This window comes from Chiloscyllium plagiosum, chromosome 4 (genome assembly GCF_004010195.1).
Source record: "Chiloscyllium plagiosum isolate BGI_BamShark_2017 chromosome 4, ASM401019v2, whole genome shotgun sequence".
NCBI classification, from domain to species: Eukaryota; Metazoa; Chordata; class Chondrichthyes; order Orectolobiformes; family Hemiscylliidae; genus Chiloscyllium; species Chiloscyllium plagiosum.
In genome coordinates this window covers 98,767,653-98,788,699 of record NC_057713.1, presented here as the reverse complement: position 1 = coordinate 98,788,699, position 21,047 = coordinate 98,767,653, and the positions used below count along the sequence as shown (strand labels likewise).

General features: G+C 40.4%; 1 protein-coding gene across 3 annotated transcripts in view; it reads right to left on the bottom strand.

The window, feature by feature from the left end:
• Positions 1–8,691: 8,691 nt before the first annotated feature.
• gask1a (golgi associated kinase 1A) overlaps positions 8,692–21,047 on the bottom strand; it is a 56,748-nt gene continuing 44,392 nt past the window's right edge. For all 3 annotated transcript variants that reach the window (XM_043688698.1, XM_043688699.1, XM_043688700.1), the window contains 3 exons: positions 20,819–20,941; positions 14,393–14,496; positions 8,692–10,135 (listed from right to left, as the gene is read on the bottom strand). In XM_043688698.1, the coding sequence (XP_043544633.1) occupies positions 9,934–10,135; positions 14,393–14,496; positions 20,819–20,941 (429 nt within the window). In that variant the 3' untranslated portion in view covers positions 8,692–9,933. The remainder of the gene's footprint in view (positions 10,136–14,392; positions 14,497–20,818; positions 20,942–21,047) is intronic.

The window sequence follows — 21,047 nt, the reverse complement described above, 5'->3', positions numbered from 1 at the left end:
AACAGCATGGAGATTAGGAAACAAGGATGAGTATTTTGAACCAGTTTAGAAGTTTGGAGCCAAAATAATCTCGTAAGGCAATCAATACAGAGTTCCAGGAGTTCATGGTAACCATGAGATACAAGCCTAAGTGCCACTAAACGTCTGAGGCAGTAATATTAACCACAGAGGAAACCTATCCATCTCTTTTTTTTGGAACTGGAAAAGCAAACAAAAATAACTTGGTCTGTAAACTGATTAAAAAAACATGAAGTACAACCAGAGAAGAGCTCAATTCTTGACTTTGAGCCTCAAGAAGCTTCTTTCAATGTGTCATCTATGGCTCTGTGGTTATTAGTCTTGTCACGGAGTCAGAAGGCTGTGAATTCATGCCATAGTCCAGCAGCATGATCACACAATTCAATTGCCACTCAGTGCAGACCATATTCCAGGCATTCAGTTGGTAAAGCACTATGGTGGAACAAATCTTTGTTGACTTTTATATTTATTTAGAGTTCTACATTATAGGTATTCATCTTCTATCCCAACAACTATTGTTTTAGTTTGTGTCTATTTATTGCATTCAAATAAATCACAATTCCCATCAATTGCGTGTAAAAATAAATATTACAATTGACACACAATGCTGAGGGAGTGCTGCACATTTGGAGGTTGTTATTTCTCTTTTGCTGAAATTTTAAATGAAACCCATGCAGCAATGGCCTCTCAGGTAAATGTAAATTAACTTAGGGCTGCTATTTCAATGAAGAGCAAAGGAGTTCTCTCTGGTGTCTTGTGCAATATTTATCCCTGGTCCAATATTTATCCATGGATTTCATCAGTTTCCTCATTTCCCCTTCCCCCACCTTACCCCAGTTCCAACCTTCCAGCTCAGCACTGTCCTCATGACCTGTCCCAACTGTCCAACTTCCTTCCCACTTATCCGCTCCATCCTCCCCACCCGACCTATCACCTTTACTGCCATCTCCATCCACCTATTGCACTGTCAGCTACCTTCGCCCACTCCCCCCCCAGTCCCACCCCCATCCCATTTATCTCTCCATCCCCTGAGGCTTCCAGCCTCATTCCTGATGAAGGGCTTTTGCCCAAAACGTCGATTTTTCCTGCTCCTCCAATGCTACCTGACCAGCTGTGCTTTTCCAACACTACACTCTTGGCTCTAATCTCCAACATCTGCAGTACTCATTTTCATCCAATATTTATCCCTAACATGTTATTTAGACATGACAGTGTGTTATTTAGATCATTCTGAGAGTTTTGGTTCTTGCATTATAACAGTGACTACACTTGGAAAGTTCTTCATGATTCATAAGGTGTTTGGGACCATTTTGGGCTCATGAAAGGTGCTATACAAATCAAAGCTATCCTGTTGTCATTGGGCAGCTGTAGTGTTTATAGTTGTATGTTCTGGCTGATGACAGCATTGCAATATCCATGGCCCAGATGTTATGATGGCCAGACACTTGTTTTTCCAGTATAGTTGGGAGTTGCACATGGGATCCTGCATATGCCTAATGTAGCACACTCTACAGAACTGCCTCAGAAACTGAATTGTCTGGTGAGCAGTTCCTCTATACTTGGAAAGCTCCAAAAGTCTATGTTGAAATCAGAGGTTTCGGCAAGTTCTGATGAAATTAGGGAAAATAGTCACTGAGGGAAAGTCAGAATATTAAACACATAGTCCACCTTCTCAGTAACTATTCAACTGACCCCATACTTACCTCACACACCTCCACCCATTGCACTCACCAGTCCCAGACCCAACACTCCCCAAGCCAGGAGCCCCCTTCCTATTCAACAGACTCAACCTACACTCCCACCACCCACTGGACCCAAACCTGCTCCCTTCTCCAGATCTGACCAAATCTAAGGCAAAAGTGAGGGCTGCAGATGCTGGAAACCAGCTCTATTCCTCATGAAGGGCTTTTGCCTGAAACGTCGGTTTTCCTGCTCCTCGGATGCTGCCTGACCTGCTGTGCTTTTCCAGCACCACTCTGATCCTGACCAAATCTAACTCAATCGACATAAGATTGCCACTCCTAGGATCATCCAGCCCATGACATCACTTGTGTCTTTTGTAATATCGCCATCTGCTGTTCAATGAAGGCTTCTCATTCAGAGATAAACCATCATTACCAAGTTCATTTCACAGCCTGACTGTATGGGTTTAAGAGGAGCAATCCACACAAAATCTGACACCAAGTCACAAGGGGGAAATTAAAGTAAATAATCAAAAGCTTAGTCAAAAAGGTTGGTTTTCAGTAGAGTCTTGAAGTAAGAGAGGTAGAGAGGCTGAAAATGCATTCCAGAGTTCAGGGCTTAAGAGCTGAAGGCACAGTTATAATGGTGGGGTGAAGGAAAAGCAGGATTGTGCAAGAGTCTGGTGACCTCTGAGGTCTACATGGATGGAGGAGATACCAGTGATAGCACCTGCAAGGGGAAGGGGCACGTCCTCACAACAAGCAGGGACAAGCATTTGTTTCTCCAAGTCATAGTGATGATGGTTTAGTGATATTACCACTGGACTGTTAATCCAGACACCAAGATAAAGATCTGGGGATCTGGAGTTGAATTCTGCCATGGTGGAATTTGAATTCAATTTTTAAAAATCTGGAATTAAAATAATCTAATGATGACTATGAATCGATTGGTTCGCTAATGTCCTTGAGGGAAGGAAACTGCCATCCTTACCCAGTCTGGCCTACATGTGACTCCACACCTACATGAATGTGGTTGACTATTAACAATTGTGCAATAAATGCTGCCAAGCCAGTGATGTCCTCATCCTGCAAATGAAAAAAAAAACCTTTTTCTCTTACGAATATGGGCTGTAACTCATGTCTAGAAAATTATATGATCACAGATAATTTGACAACCAAGAAACGCTGAGAGACTGTAAAAGAAGTTACAGTGTAGTAACAGCTGTAATCATTCCTATCATTGTAGAATCTTACAGTGTATGTGGGATTTTTACCCACACAAACCATCTCTCACTCTGATCACTACTTTCCATTCTGCCTCACCCACTACATCCTAAATGGCTGACCTTTTCTTTTGAGACAGTATCCCCTAGTCCCAGAACCCCTCTCCTCCAACCGGGGGAAATATCTTTCCTATATTAACCATGCCAAGCTCTGTAAGAATTTTGTAAATTCAATGTGATCAACTTGCATTTTCTGAAAAGCTAACATATAGATGCCCAGTCTCCTCAATCTCTTCTCATATGGCCAACCTGCTCAGTGTGGTGAATCTCCATTGCATTTTCTCTATGACAAGTAAATCCTTCTCTACGTAAGGAGGCCAAAACTGTACCCAGTATAGGCCTCATCAAGGCATTATACAATTGCAGCAAACGTTCTTTACTCCTGTACTCAAATCCTTTAGCAATAAAAGTTGCACAAAATTTCAAAAGTGGTTGGACAATCAAACTTCTTGCAACCACTGAAATTAACCTGTGGTGAGGAACTAATCCGCAAAATCAAGTACCAAAAATCTGTTGAAATAATGAATAGTCTTATCTCAGTTACAGTTATAAATTGTGTCAGGATGATACCTGAGGTGAGGGTGTTCAAATATATGGAGAAATTGGGACTAATCTCTGATAAGCTAAGAACTTTAGGGGGATATTTAACAGAGGTGTTCAAAATTATGGAAGTTTTGCAAGAGCAAATAAGGAGAATTTATTTCCTTCACCAATTGGGTTGCAATTATTGTCAAAAGAACTTAAGCAGATGTGGGCTGAAGTGTTTTCACACTGAAGGTTGATAAGAGCAGGAACATGCTACTGGAAAGTGTGGTTCCACCAGAATTTCCAAAGGTATCATATACTTCAAGAGGTTTAATTTGCTTCTGAGGACATTGCTGTGGAACTATGTTGGCCAGCTTTTCACAAGAGGCAGACAAATGGATTGAGCTAATGATGATCCAAGATCCATGATAGTGAAATGAAGGAACAGGAGGATGATTTTGAAGATTCCTCAATTAAATGAATGAATAGGCATGGTGCTGCTTTTAGGGATGGTGGATTTTGGGAGGTTGAGGAATAAGTTAACAATAATAAGCTGAGCAGAATTATTAATAGATAAAGCCATACATAACAAGTAGAATGAATTCAATTTCAAATCAGACAGAGAAATTGAAACAGACAAACAATTGTCTTAAAATAGACAAAGTAAGAAACAAGACAAAAGTTAAAAACAATTAGTTTAAGATTTTGCATTTTTAAGATCTCCAACAAGTAAACTTAATAATGTTCATGGCTGAAGAGACTGATGTAGTAATTATCAATGAAGTTTGTTAAAAAGGTTCTTAAACCTAAATTCATGAACTTCACCTTCAGTAACTATTTTAGTGAGTATCTAATATGCAAAGAGAGTAGCTTTATGGTGTTCATTGTACATCAGTGATAAAGCAGATGGTGAGATGCTCTTTTTGAAATGTTTAATGACAGAGTGACAATCTTGGAAATTTGAGTTTAATCATACATCTGTGCCCTCGCCTGCACATATACCTTTTATAGAAAAATAATAACAAGCTCTATTGTAGGTCTGAGGGGTTGAATAAAAACAGAAATTCTGGAGATATTCAACAGGTCGAGCAGCATCTGTGTGGAGACAGACAGGGAGTTAATCTTTTGAGTCCAACTCCTCTTCAGAACTTGAGTATTGTTTGAGGAGCTGAAAAGTCTACTCCAATTTCTAAGTTGCAAAAGGGCTGATTTTTTTTATTTCTCTACATTACATATCCTCTATGCAACTCAATTTCCAGTAGTAAGTGTGCAGTAAAAAGAAGATAGTGACCTCCCCACATCTGGTCCTCATTTCTTCCTGGTTGTAAGCTTAGTGGGAGTTATGTCTTATCCTGTAACTGACATTTCAATGTAAACACAGTGATAGGATCTTCAATGTTAATGAGGCCTGTATACTAATCTGCTCTCACTATCAATAAACCAGCTGCAAACAGTGCCCTTAGGAATAGGGGAATGACATACATTTCATTTCAAATCTTTAGTGCTTCTCTGTTTAAAATCATAATGTATTAGATAAGATTTTCTGAGGCCTTGCCAAAGTGGTAAATGTGGGCAGGAGATGCCAAGAAGATCCCACCATCTCCATTTTCATTTCTGGACTTCTTTTGAACTCCTATTACTTAGAGGAAGAGAGAGGCACATGTGGCTAGCATTGGATATCAATCATTCAATTATTATATGAACTCTTAGCCTCTAGGGCCTTTACAGAATGACAACATAAGATATTATTGAATGATGCAAGGACACAATCTGGCATAGTTTACACCAACATTTTCACTCACTGTCTTGGTATCAGCTATATAAATCAAATAACCTGGTAAACCGTGATTTTCCATATGAAATAGTATTGATACAACCATACAGATAAGAGTGTCAGCACCTCTATCTTTTCCTGCACCAATATATGCAGTGGGCCACTAAATCATGACCACTAAACTGCCTGAATTCTGTAGAGCTGCAATGAATTGTGTTGGAATGGGGCAGAGTGATGGGTTGTCAGTTGAGTTCTGATGTGTGGGCCCAATCCCACCACCATCATGCAGAAGACTGGGTCCTGGTAGCAGATCATTTGTGGGCAGCAGCCTGGAGCAAACTTGTGTATCAGTGCTTGCATAACTAAATAACAAGATGCTTACAGGGAGGAGTGAGGCATCTTTCTTGAGCTGGTGCTTCCTACTCTGTTGTTCACCCTAAATTTGGGAAATATACTAACAGATGGGGCAAATGAGCCACTCCTGTTACCTCTTGTATGGCACCTGTCCCTATCAAAGCAAAAGGTTTTATTCACTTGTGGGATGTGAATGTCACTGGCTAAGCCAGCATTTACTAGTTGTCTTTGAGAAGGTGACAGAGCTACCTTCTTGAACTGCTGCAATCCATATGCTATAGTTGACCCACAATGCCCTCAAGAAGGGAATTCTAGGATTACATGCTCTTGATGGAACAGACTCTATATTAAAAGGTTCTCTTTCTGGATATTGCAGGCAGAAAATAGTAAGAGATTCGAATTCCCCATTTAATCTCTCTGCTTCATTATCTCCCTCTGCTGCTTGATTTGACCAATTTTATAATCGCTTGTCCCAGAGTTTATTTGTGTATTTCAGTATCAAACTTCGTCCAGTTATCATTTCTGTGAAGCACCTGAGGATGTTTTGTTATGTTATAAATGCAACTTGTTGTTGAAATATGTGGATGGTGGCTAATGAAAAGGTTGACAATGGTTTATCATGAGAAGAAGGTGTTGCCAGACATGGGTGGGTCAACTGGAAAGAATACAGGGCAGGGTAATGGGGAACTACAAGAAGGCAGAAGGAAAGTAAAAGAATCCATGAGACAGTAAGAACTGGTAAAATACCAACATATGAATTGATATTGAAAGCTTCAATCTATCATGTCCTGGTGAGACAAGAAATTTCTTAAGTGTTAAAATCAAATCTGCTAGTGTTGATGCAGACAGATACATCGGGTATTGATAAGCAGTTAGGCAGGATCCCTCTGGAACTATATTTTGATTATACAAAATTTCAACCGTTTTGTTGTTCAAACATTTGTTATACCCCCCACCCCCCACTTCCCACTCAGCCAGACATGTGCTCAGTCAGCCTCACAAGTAACTGGTGTAACTTTAATCAAGTCCAGAGTGTAATGGAATACTCCCCACTTTCCTTGATAAATGCAGCTCCACCAACACTCAAGAAACTTGACGCCATCCAGGACAAAACAACTTGATTGGCAACAGGTCCACAAATATCCACTTGCTCCACCACTGACACTTACTAGCAGCAGTGTGCACTATCTACGCGATGTAGAAATTCACCAAGGCTCCTTCTCCCAACCACTACCATTTGAAAAAACAAGGGCAGCTGATAGATAGGAACACTGGGACGGCACAACGGCTTAGTGGTTAGCACAGCTGCCTCACAGTGCCAGGGAGCTGGGTTTGATTCCAGCCTCAGGCAACTGTCTGTGTGAAGTTTGTACATTCTCCCTGTGCCTGCGTGGGTTTCCTCTGGGTGCTCCAGTTTCCTCCCACAATCCAAATATGTGCAAGTTAGGTCATTTGGCCATGCTAAATTGCTTGTGGTGTTCAGGGATTTGTAGGTTAAGTGCATTAGTCAGAAGTAAAATGTAGAGTAGTAGGGTAGGGGAATGGGTCCAGGAGGATTACTCTTCAGAGGGTTAGTGTGGACTTGAGGGGCCGAAAGGCCTGTTTCCATACCGTAGGAATTCTATGATGACCACCATCTGCAAATTCCCTTTCAAGCCACTTGCCATCCTGACCTGGAAGTATATCATCATTCCTTCAGTATCACTGGATCAAAATCCTGAAACCACCCCCCACCAAAGGCATTGGCATACTACAGGAAATGGACTGCAATGGCACTAAACATTGTCAATAAATCATGGCCCAGCTAGCAACATCCAAATCCTGTTAATGAATTAAAAAAAAATCTGCCAGAACATTTAAAAGTCGGCCACAGCATCTGAATTTCACCAGCTCTTGGGTGTGTGCTCTTCCCCTGGCATAAGGATACACTCTAATTCTTGCTGTATTTGACTTATATACAGGCCCAGAGATAATAATGAACTCAGGTGTGTTTGACTGGAATGCGTTTTAACAGCATATCACTTTATTTCTACAAACACTGAAAGGTGGGAGGAGGCAGGATGAGGAAAGTTGGCTTATATATACATAATATAGGCTTTATGGAGGCTAACATCTAGACCACAGACATAGGTAGACATTACAAACATTGTTATTTAAACTATCAGAACAAGCTGTTATCTCCATTGTCTTCACATTAAAAAATAATGTTGCCATTTAAGTAATTTAAGTACACTGAATTCAATTTACCTACGAGAAACTGTAAAAACCGCTTGTGGCAATAGTACAATGAGTTGCATAGCTCTCTTTCTCACATAATCACTCTGCTGTACTCCAATTTAATATTAAGCTCATGATTATAATTTGAGGGTCTGATATGGTTCACATAGAGATAAGTTTGAGATAAAGAGATAAAAGAAAGCCAGGAGATGCTGGTGTTGGACTGGGGTGTACAAAGTTAAAAATCACACAACACCAGGTTATAGTCTAACAGGTTTAATTGGAAGCACACTAGTTTTCGGAGCGTTGCTCCTTCATCAGGTGGTAGTGGAGGACTCAACCCTAACACACAGAATTTATAGCAAAAATTTACAGTGCCATGCTAAACATCATGGCATAGACCGAGAACACAGGGGGCTAACACCTTCAACATATTATCTAGCTATCAGCATTGTTAACAGCTAACCTGAGAAATTATACATTGAAAAATTGATTGTCTGTTAAGCCTTTCATCTGTTAGAATACCATGATAGTTTCACTTCTTTCATGTGCAAATCACAAAACTTTTTTTAAAAAGTTGCATTCTCAGGCTAGCTGTTAACAATGCTGATAGCTAGATAATATGTTGAAGGTGTTAGCCCCCTGTGTTCTCTGTCCACGCCATGAGGTTTAGCATGGTATTCTAACAGATAAAAGGCTTAACAGACAATCAATTTTTCAATGTATAATTTCAGTTACATCACACTGTAAATTTTTGCTATAAATTCTGTGTGTTAGGATTGAGCCCTCCACTACCACCTGATGAAGGAGCGACGCTCCAATTAAACCTGTTGGATTATAATCTGGTGTTGTGTGATTTTCTACATTCAACACCCTAATGTAATCTCTTTAGGGTACGAATGAACCAAATCCTGAAAGATTCAGAAAAAGTTTAGCTGTTGGTTAATGGGATTTAGGATGCATCCCCTACTCCTAAATGCAAATTAATACCAGTTCAATGGGTGCATCTGACCACGTGGCTTTGTCTCCTGTAATAGAAACATTGCATGAATCATTTCACTTCAGAAGTCTATTTTTTGAGAAAAATTGGATTGTACTCTGTATCCTGCTATATTATAAATGGAGTTTAATAGGTGCAGGGGACAACTTTGCAGAGTGTATTAAACTTAAAAGCTCATATCTAAATTTCTAAGGAAAACTGTAGTTTCATTATGACATATGGTTGTTAAATTTGTGATTTTGAGGTGTGGCATGCCAGAAATAAAAAGTGAAATCAGTCAAAATTAAATTACTAGCTTGGTCACACATCAATTCTAAGCCTTCCTGGGGGATCGGAATAGAACCAATACTAATTACAGGTGCATTCCCAATAGGTCTTTTAATTATTTCAAGTAATGATGGCAGATTTCAGTGTATGCACTAGTTTTAGTTTAGTTACCGAAGTACAACTGAAACATCAGGAGAAATTATTTACATTCTTATTTAACATATATGGTACATATTATCACATTTCTGTACTGGCAACACTGGCCACAAGAGAATGGAGTCTACACTGATGAGGGCCAGGAGTTAGGCATTGAGAGGCAGGTAGAGGGTACAAAGGTTTAAATGATTTGTTTTCTAACCAAGGATTGGATGAAGGTTGTTGATTTAAATTTAAAATCTGGCAACAAACTTTGCAAACATTTTTGACTGCGAGAGCTGGTCAATGTTTGCTCCCTTCCCCCTACCCTACAACTGAGGCAACACCTCAGCTGGCCCCTCCCTGAAACATTTAAGCATCCCTTTCCATAAGAACGGGCCAGGGTGAGGGACCACAAACACCAGGAGGGCGCAAGTCCCTTGCTATTGCATTTCCGAGAGAATTCACAGTGAATGTGTTTGAATGCATTAAAGCAAAATTACTGCAAACTTGGATTGATAACTGTCTGTCTTTCTGGTGATAATAATGTCTCCAAAAGTCTCATCATGTATGCAACATGAGACATTGTGGTCTTTCAGATTAGGCTTTCCATCTCTGGTCGCAAACAACTGATAGCTAAATATCATACTTTTGACTGTCGATTGTATTGAGTTCACATTATTCCTGAACTAATTTGATATTATTTTCCTGGATGTATTTGAGCAATAGTTGAGCCCTCTTCTCTATGACCTGAACCAGCTTCTTCAGGCCTCTTATCCCATTGTGACTGCCCCAGAATTCAGTGTCCATGTGCAGAGACCTCAGCAACCTCTTCTGTAAACATCCAGACTGTAAAACTGAGATGACATTTGCAGGAAACCTAAGGAAGAGAGAGACACCAGAACCCATTTATTATTATCCAAAACATTGCTGACTCACCCCAGACACCAATTCCCGTTCACTCATCATTCAACTTGCTTGCTGATCTGCATTGGTCCAGCAATGCTTCAATTTTAAAATTCTCATTTTTGTCTATACCTTTCCTTGGCCCTCCGTGTTGCTGTAACCTTCTGGAAGGCGACGATTTCATTAGCCCTTAATTCTGGTTTCTTGAGTACTCTGATTTAATTTTCTTTTCTTTGTTTTTATCATATCCAGAAACACTTTTACACACACAGGTGTTTTATTTTCATCTTATTAACAACCACTAGTAAACCATCCATGTTTCCAATTGAATAACTTAGATGCAAAATGTGCTAAGGGCAATACAAACAGTCAAAAGTGAGGGAAAGATAAGGAGAAGGGGGAGGAGGTTAAACCAAAATGGAGATAGAATGGGATCCCATATTTTAACCAACCTGTTTAGCAATGTTATTAAACATCTTTGGAGCAAACGTCGCTTGAACCGAGGCCTCCTGGCTGAGAGGAAAGGGCACTACCACCATGCCAGAAGAGCCCCTCATCCCGATTTTAATCACTCCAGAATTGATGGTTGTCAGCTGCCCCAAAATTCTGGTATTCCCTCCCCAAATCTCTCAACATCTCTTTTCTCTGCTAAAATACATCTCTAAACATGTAACTGAGCTTTTGGTCATCTACTTTAACATCTGTTATATCAAGTTACTGAGGGCAAGAAAGATGGGATTAAGACAGAGTGCACTAAAAGAGATGGAAGAATTAAAATGTTCCACTTTAATGAATGGTTTTTAAAAATATTTAACATGAATTATATTTTGAAGGAATAAGATGTAACTTCTTTAAAGTAGAATTTTGGGGTCAGAGAGGCAATCTGGTAATAATTAGGAACCAAGAACATCTGGCCCTGCTCACCCTTCTTTGTGTTCCAGACGGACCGCTCCCTTATCACTCCTTGGTTCGCACCACTCTCCCCACCAACCCCACTTCCACTCCCGAACCCTCTGGTACCTCCACCTGCAACCGTAAAAGTTGCAAAACCTGCCGGCACACCACCTCCATCCAGGGCCCAAACAGTCCTTCCAGTTGAAACAGAGGTTCACCTGTCTCTCTCCCAACCTAGTTTATTGTATCTGGTGTTCCCAATGTGGTCTTCTCAGGTATGTTTAGTGGATAAACACAGGTACTTGGCACCCTTTCATGCATTTTAATGCACAGCCTCTCTGCAAGGTCCTGGTGCAGCAAAGGCTGTGAAACAGCAGGGAAAATCTCAGCAACTTCTGGACTTCTGCATTTTACTGCACCATTGTCTGATTTATTCCATTATTATGCAAATACAAACCAGGCCTTTACCTAGTTTATCAGATATTTAATTTCCAAAGCCATGCTGTGCAATGCCTTTCAAAAAAAATCAAAATATAATTCAACTGGTCACTCTAGAGTTTTATTCAATTTTAAGGCCATTAATATTTGCTCTGAACAAAATTTCAAATCAAGGGAACTGCATTTTAAATATAGAATGAAAGTTTGGTCAAAATATTTAAAATAGAATATGATAAATTGGTCGCACATAATATTAGGAGAGCAGATGTAACCATTAAGAAATCTGTGACACGCATAAATAAAGCATCAGAAATATCTCTTTCTGCAAATAGCAAGGTATTTAGATTTGGAAATTGATCAAAGGAATCTTTAGACAAATTTCATGGAATTTGTGTAGGGATCAGGCAGAAGGTCCAACTACTGCCTGAGGATTTGCAGTTCTGCTACATCATGTATTGTACAGTTCTAGCTAATGCCTCAGATTGTGTCCAGCATAGCTGCATTATGTATTTATCTTATAGTACATATTAGTGTTTCCTTATTAGATTTTCCCTGCTGTTTCACAGCCTTTGCTGCACCAGGACCTTGCAGTTCTGCTACATCATGTATTGTACAGTTCTAGCTAATGCCTCAGATTGTGTCCAGCATAGCTGCATTATGTATTTATCTTATACTACATATTAGTGTTTCCTTATGTATGTACAATGAAAGTACACAATCTTTTAGCGCTTTTCCAACTGTGGATTATTGTACATTCCCAGCTATAATTAATTTTAAACATTCATGGTCATTCCTCCTCCTGTCCAGAACCTCAGATCTGGAATTTCTTCCCTATACCTCTCTGACTTTTTCTGTTTCTGGAAAGCTTTCCTTAAAACATTCCAACAAGTTCTTTTCCATTGGTTTCGCATCAATCTTTCTCTGATAACATTCCTCCATAGTGACATTCCTGCATCTGAGATGACACACTACAACTTGTAGTTTTCTCACATTTATGTGCACTTATAGGAACAATGTTGTTATCTTGTTGGGTGTTGCACAAGTGGTGTAAGTGAATTGAGGAAACATCATGCAATCTCCAGCACCACTGACAGCTCACTGCATAGTTAATTGTTTGTGAATTTAGAATCTCTATAGGCTGTTATGAATATTTATTTAATTTACTTGTGTTTCCTCGACTTGACAGTCTAAAATGGCTCAGATATGAATTCTGTACAGGGCTGGCCAGTTTCAGCAGAAAGCTCGTAATATTTGAAGAAGGTCTGCTGAGGTAATTCCGCTGCCACACACATATCTCTAGGGTAAAGTGGTTTGAACAGCTGGTTTTATATATTTATGGATTTATATCGAAGTTTTCATCCAGGAATGTGGACAGATGAATCTCTCTTCATACCACAGTATTTCAGAAATCTCCAAGAACAACATCTGCAAAACCAACTGGAAGCATCAGCCTGTGCAATATCTCAGTTAGCTGCATTACTTAGATTCATTAAATTCTGATGGCCTGCTGAATCTGAGTAATGAAACAGCATATATTCAGCACACATTGAATGCTCCAATCAGGCAGCGTTGCACATTACATTCAGGTACTGGCATTGCATGCTGCATCCAGTTTGCACTGTCCACAGTAGTCAGAGGGTTTTGCACAGAGTTGTTACTGGAGTGCAGGATATGAAATACAGTAACCCCATTATTCATTGGTAAAAATGAAGGCAAGTTATTAAAGTGACACCGACTGAAAACAGAGGCTCCACCTGCCCTCTTAGATGGATGCAATATATTCTACAACCACTATTCAAGGAAAAGGGTAGGGGAGTGCGGAGGGATGTTCTCCCTGATATCCTGATCAATATTAGACTTCCAACAAATTTAACTAATGCAGATTATGTAGGCATTAACACATTGTTATCTGTATGTAAATTGCACATAACTACACTTTAACAAATATTTATTAGTTGTAAATCACTTGTGATGTCCTGAGGTCATGAAAGGTAGAGAACATGAGATATTATTTTTCAGTACTGACTCATCTGCTGAGGTGGGAGGAGACCTGTAAGACGTTGAGAGATATGTTTTTCTTGTGCAGTAACTTGTGACTCTGAAATGTTTCTCCTACTTGAGGAATAAGTTTTTGAGGTTTCATCTTCCCACACCATAGACTGAATTTTAATCACAGGCTTCGGGACCATGACACGTAGGACCAAAAGACTATACTTGACAGCAGAGGAATCCACTCAATATATTTCTTGAGGTAATCTTTTAACTGCCTATATTTGGCCTATGGGCAGGATTTCCATATCACTGCCCCATTGTGAGTGCCAACAATTCCAACTAGGAGAGTCAGACACAGCCACAGACCATTAGGAACAGGTAGTTCCTTACAAATAATCAGATGGCAGAATGCTGATCAGAAGAGAAATTCCTCTGGAGGACTTTACGAATGGGTTTTCCATTTTAATGGCCCCTCTTCAGGCAATGGGACCTCCTCCTCTGGTGCCACCTCCTCCCCCAGAAGTGGGCCAACCTCTGTGGACTCTCCATGTGATGGATATTAATCTGCTGCTGGAAATGTGTCATTGGTGCCTCTTATTGGGGCCTTTTATACTCCACTGGATCAATCTGGCACCAAGCATCAGCATTTACCAAATACCAAACACTTCATCTCTCCTTTCCGTTCTCTCCCTCTTGCCAGCCTCTGTTCCCACTACCCAGAAGCTGGTGAAATTCATCCCTGTGTGTCCCCTCCATCAGCAACTGACTATGGCTCAGTTGCTGTAGCTGTTCCAAGAGTCCAAGGTTTCAACTCCCTAGCATGGGTTCTAAGCATTACTGAATTTGGGAGATATTGACATCAATGTGAGAAAATGTTTTAGGAATCTGACAATGAAGGCGTACTTACTCATCAATGCCTTCCAACAATTTGAAGTTGAGGTTGTTTTCATGCTGTAGAAGTCTTCCTGCATTGTCTATGTACACAAGTTGAGATGGATTTCCTTTTCGAACCTAATGCAATAATTTAATTCATTAATACAATCTAGGTTTAGGCACTTGTATACTTTCCAGTTGCTGATATCAATCAGGAATGGTAATTTTTTCAATAGTTCTCATTTACCACTTGCTCATCCTATTATCTATATCTTACAGAACAGAGGAGACTGGAAAGTGTCCAATTGAAAACCCATAATGATTAGGAAGTACATCTCTGCAAAGATGCGCCCAACCAAGAATCTCCATCATTCGTCTCACCAATATTTGATGGATAGGTTCCTTAATTTAAATGATTGACCCAAATCACCTGCTGCAGGATCACCTACAAACTTGGCACAGATGTGGATGATTTTTTTCTCCCCAATTTTCCACAGCACAGGATGTTTCTAAGCTACTGCAGAGGACATCTGTTCAACCAAGTCTTGAGCTAAACCCTGTGTAAAATGTGTGACTGATTCCATTTTTTATCATCTTTCAGTTTAAGAGGACATGCCATCTGGAGAAGACTTTGAACATTTCGTAGTTGGAAGGCCTCCCAAGAGTCCCAAGTATTTTAGATGGAACTCATTAAGCCATCAAAGCTCCAGGTGACAATAAAAGTTTTGTACACTATCTTAAAGGGAAAAAGGTCCTGAAAATGCTTCAAAGGTAGGGATAGGCAAAATAATGGAAAAGATTAGGAGGAGTTACTGAAAGCCTTGTTGAATAGACATACATATATTTAAAGGGTGGTGGAGACGTTGTAGGATTAGGAGGGGATTCCAAGTAAGGAGGATACATTGACTAAAGACATTGCTGGTGAGGCAAAAAAAAGAATTGGAGGAGCTAGATGTTGACTTGAATTTTGCACTGCAGGAAGTCAGAGAAACAGAGGGTAATAAAATCATGCAGGAATGCACAATTTTGAAAAATTGGGGGTAGAAAGGGCAAAAATAGACACAGGGTAAATAATCAGTGGGACACAGTAGTCCAAGATTTTTTGCTGGATATAGTGGTCCAAGATTTGCACAACATAGAAATTATGTTGAATGGAAGAGATTAACAAAGAAAGGATGGGTGTACTGAATTCTGGGGATGATCAAGGCATGAGGTGGGCAATATTGTAGAAATGGAACTTAGTGAACTTTGTGGTGGAAGTCATGATTTGGAGATGCTGGTGTTGGTCAGGTATACAAAGTTAAAAATCACACATCATCAGGTTATAGTCCAACAGGTTTATTTGGAAGCACTAGCTTTTTGAGCGCTGCTCCTTCATCAGGTGGTTGTCCAATGTGTGCGATGTTTTTGGAGATCGTCTCCACTTTAAGCCGGCAGTTAGTGGTGTCGATGGTAGTCACAACCACCTGATGAAGGAGCAGCGCTCCGAAAGCTAATGCTTCCAAATAAACCTGTTGGACTATAATCTGGTGTTGTGTGATTTTTAACTTTATGTGGAGGGGCTGTCTAGTCTGAAACTCAGGAATAAATAGAACATCAACATTGTAAAGGATTTGAATCAGAGACTGACAATTGTGAATGAAAAGGAATTGGTGACAAGCAAGTAGACTTTGTGACTAGTAGATCAGAAAATGATGGTTGAGATCTTTCAAATTTGGAGTTTGAACACTCACTTGATGTCAGCAAAGCAGTCTGATCACACAGAGGCAATCAAAATGTCCAGGAAATTGATGGAGAGGTGACTCAGGGAATGTTATTCGCATGGCTGTGAAAATTAACTTATTGTCTGTGGATCCCATCAGCAAGCATCAAGCTAATTCATTGTATTCTCTGTTTCAGACACTGCTCTCGCAGTCAGGCACTTAGCTTAGTGTTGTAGAAGCACAATTTCCTGACCTTGTGAACTAGACTACATTATTGCACAGATCAGGAAATTCTATATTTGCAGCACAAAATTACCAAGCTGTGAAACTGCAGATGTGATAAGACAGGTGGCAAATTAGTTATTTGGTTTTGGACTTTACTTCCAAAGGAATGAAATGTATATAATAGTTGTGCTACCCTTTTTCTTCTGGGATTTTTGCTTATTGAGCGTACATTTGTCAACTTTCTTTCCAGAATGCAATCAAAAGAGACAGAGAAACATCGTTTGGGACTGATCATTAATTCATTGCTGGAAATGGTTTGAGATTGGACAGCTCCTTCTTGTAGGAGAAAGTGAGGTCTGCAGACGCTGGAGATCAAAGCTGAAACTTTATTGCTGGAACAGCACAGCAGGTCAGGCAGCATCTAGGGAACAGAATCTAGGGAATCTTCTGTTCCCTAGATGCTGCCTGACCTGCTGTGCTGTTCCAGCAATAAAGTTCCAGCTCCTTCTTGTATACTTGCAAAGCATCTTGTTGTCTCTCTTGGTTTTTACTTTCCTTAAAAATTTAGTTTTTTTTTGGTTTGCTTAATGGGTGATCAGAGAGCTGGCAAGTAACCTGCTATCAATACTTTTTAAAACAACGTTGCTTTGAAAGGCAGCTAATTGTTTGAGAACAACACCTGTTCATTCATCCATCTTCGCCTTTACCAATCCTCATTATGTCTCATGTTATTGAGGTCTGTGTGAGAAATCACTGACAAATCTCCATGTCCAGACATTTCTTGACACTATGTGCTAAAAAAAATCAATTGTACATGACCCCTTACCCCTTCTAACCTTAATGTTTCTTTTTGCTGTATTAACTGATTTACTCTATGGAATTTTTTTCAATAAATTGACACTGCTACTTGGCAGTATACTAAGTACAGAGCTATTTTACTGCCTTATGTGCCAATTATAATACAACTTCCCTTCTCTGATCAGATGTGTTTCTAGTGAGGATTAGGACATGCAACCAGCTATAGGAGTGCACAGTAGCAATACAAAATATTTTCCAAATTGACGTGCAGGAAACAAATAGATTTCTCATGTCAGTGCTGAATGGTCATACATTTTTCCTGAGGCTGGCCTTTCTAAAAATTTATACATTCCAATGACATCACCTTTCATTCTTCTAAACTCTAGACAATATAGTTGATAATCCACTGGGAGATACTTACCAAAGTAAAATGTACTCTTGGAATTTCCCATTCCAGTTCATTGAGTTAAAGGAAGAAGATAAAGGTATTTTAGATCCATATTTACAGGTTGGAGTCAGGGTTACGGGAAGAGTGTGTGCCTATTCAATGATTTCCTTATCAAGAATATGACATTTTTTTGTGTCAAGGACAGTAAGTTAACCTTAGAGTAGAAAGTTCACAATCAATTTAAATGCAGCATGGAATGCTCCTTATAAAAGGTCAGTTCTCTACGATTCTTGTGTAGTAAGAAATTGAACATGACTTGTGTTTGAAGGATTAAAACATCAATTTTTATCGGTATAAATTGTAAAATGTTGGGCTATGTTAAGAAATATTAATATAATGGATAAGCACTTTTAACTGCCAGTAATGCATTATTAAAATGCAGATGCAGTGAAGTTACAGCACATGAATCCTGAGATTCTACCTCTACTGCAGTGTCTTGCCCTGTCCTAATAACTCATAGCTCCCTGGACCCCCGAGGATATATAGATGTCTTACTCAATGACTGAACATCCACAGCCCTCTGGTTGAGGATGAAATATATTTTTACTGTTTATATCATTCTATAAGTCTGACAAAGATAACCTTGTTTGGTTTTGTGATATGTATGTGGAACGTCCAAGGTAAGCCAACAGGGGAACCACAGCCTTGGCACAGAAAGGCCTTGAATTCCACAGACACACGAAAGTGGGCGCACATACACGAATAACATTCAGGTGGCATGAGGGGGTGGGCAAGGAGATGGGAAACTAGTGCAGGATGCTGCATTTCAGGAAAAATAGCAGACTTTAGGAAACAGTTGGGGCACAGAAAGATCATTTCAAAATCATTGATGCCTGTGCAAATGTGTGAATGGCTGGCAACTATTCTAGCTTTTGCAGTCTTGGCCATTTATGGATACCTACCTTTCCAGTATGGAGAAAGTGAGGACTGCAGATGCTGGAGATCAGAGCTGAAAAATGTGTTGCTGGAAAAGCGCAGCAAGTCAGGCAGCATCCAAGGAGCAGGAGAATTGATGTTTCGGGCATAAGCCCTTCTTCAGGAATTCCTGAAGAAGGGCTTATGCCCGAAACGTCGATTCTCCTGCTCCTTGGATGCTGCCTGACCTGCTGCGCTTTTCCAGCAACACATTTTTCAGCTACCTTTCCAGTATGCCAATACATATGCTATGGACCCAAGTGCAGCACATTACAGGTATAACTCAGGAACAATTCTGTTCTTTGTACAGATGAGATGGGGTGCTACACCAGAATTCAGCCAATCTCTCCATTCTGACATACACTACACTGTGTTACTTTGCTGGATGTGGATGTGGAAGGGGAATGTCTATGGTACTGAAACCTCACAGGGAAAGGCTGCAGAAGAGAAGGTATGTGACATGGAGGGAGGTGATATTTAACTCGGGAAATATAGGATGTCATTTAATGCCAACCCTCATAGTGAGTTTGCTGGCAGGAGGCATTTAATTTAGTGGATGGTGGTAGGTGAGGTCAACGGTATATTTTTGCATCCGCTCCAATAAAGTTCATGGTGGGATGCCTTCTGCTTGCCACAATTAATGCCCAGTAATGAGTCTCATCTCAACGCTGGTAACCATGAAGTGATGGACAGGGGCAGTCACCATGTGAAAAGCTTGACAGCGAACCTATGTGGTTGCTGATTGTGGACTTTTGGGTGGGGGGGGGTTCTCCCTCAATGAGACTCAGTCAGTACTTTAGTCAGATCAAAGCAGCTAGCATCCACAAGGGGGTGGGGGTGCGGGGGGGCCTGTGACAGTTACACCCACCTATCCTTGCTGCCAGCACTCCTCCCCCATTACGGCAACCTGCACTTGTGACTCCCACCCCACCATTTCTCTCCTGTGGTCAGAGTCCATTTCAATCCAGAGCCTGAGTGGGTGACATGCCAGCAGCAGCCAATACTTTCCATCCAGTGTTGTTGGTCAATATAACTGCTAGCTTCTGATTGGTTTATAGCTCCCAACCTACATGACCCCTCCCCCAGACTCCTTGATCTTCAGGCTGGCTCACTGCTGTCTAGTTAAATGTCTATGTGGAGCATGATGTGGTCGCCCTTACTAAAAACAGAGCGATATGGAGTTCTCATGTCTTCATCCAAAACCCCATCATATCCATTAATTCCAGCCCTAGGATTTGGTTTTATGGGAAGTCCACTCTCAGGAATGTCCAGACACCTTCTACGACCAATTAACATGGGAACAAACACACCTTCTAGACACAAGAATAATGGTGCCCATTCCCTGCACTCATACCTCCTTCTCATCTCTCAGTGCCGAACCCCCAACCTCCATTCACTCTCCTTACATGATGCCACTGCCATTCTTATCAAGCAACTCTTCTGTGTCAGAATGTTACGTGTATAGGACTCTCGGGTGACATGAAGTGGTCATTTGAACTTACGGGCCAATTTTTTTTTTATTAGCCTTGGAACCAGCTACCATTGAGCATGATGTGCTTGGTTGGATGATGATAATCAGATTGGCTGTGATATCCTTCACTAGTAACTGCTGAAAGTTGCTGCCCAGGGTTCATGGATGAAATATGTCAGAGCCAGTGGAACTGTGCCAGTCAGTGAAAGAGAGTAGTAGGTAGGCATGATGGGTTGAATGTCTACCTTCAATGCCATATCATCTTTTGCCAGCAGTGAAACAGTTTTATTTCTGATTTTGAGCCTCAGCCACAAACTCCAACTTCTAACCTACTGCTACTCTTTGCCTCTGCAGTCCTTGAAGGTTGAACAACTTCATAAGTAGTATTGGTGTCAGCATCTGGCATATAGTCAGGATATATATCTGAAACCCTCAGACTGCGTGAACTGCTGAGACAACAAAATACAGCCGTAAGTAGCAACAACCTTAATCCTGAGTCAGAAAGTTGTGGGCTCAAGTCTCACTTGAGAGAATTCAGCCCAAAACCAAAGCTGACACTCCAGGCACAGTTCTGAGGGAGGGCTGCATTGTTGCAGGTACCATATTTCAGATGAGATGTTGATAGGCCACAGCTACTCGCTTTCCTTTTGGTTAATATTTACCCCTCCAACAAAATCACTAAAACCAGATTATCTTGTCATCATCACATTGCTGATGTTAGAATCTTGCTATGTACAAATTGGCTGCAACATCTCCAATTACAAAAGTAACTTGATTTCAAAAAATAATTAATTGGCAGGAAGGTACTTTGTGATGTTCTACGGCAACAAGAGGTAAAAAATGTTATATTTTCTTTCCTTTCGCATGGGACCATTCTAAAATTTACAGTTCCTCACATACCAGGATATGCACGAGCAGATGGTCCTTAAGATTCCTGCATTTCTCATGCAGCAAATCTTCTACACAGGGTTCTGAGAAGTCTGGATTAAAACCGCAGCAATGTCGATCCAGGCGATCATGGACCTGAGGGAAACAAAAGCTCATTTGTGAATTTAACAAATACATAAACATATGCCACATGTTTGGATCATCTCCACACCCTTGCAAAGTGCCAGGACGTGTGCCAGTG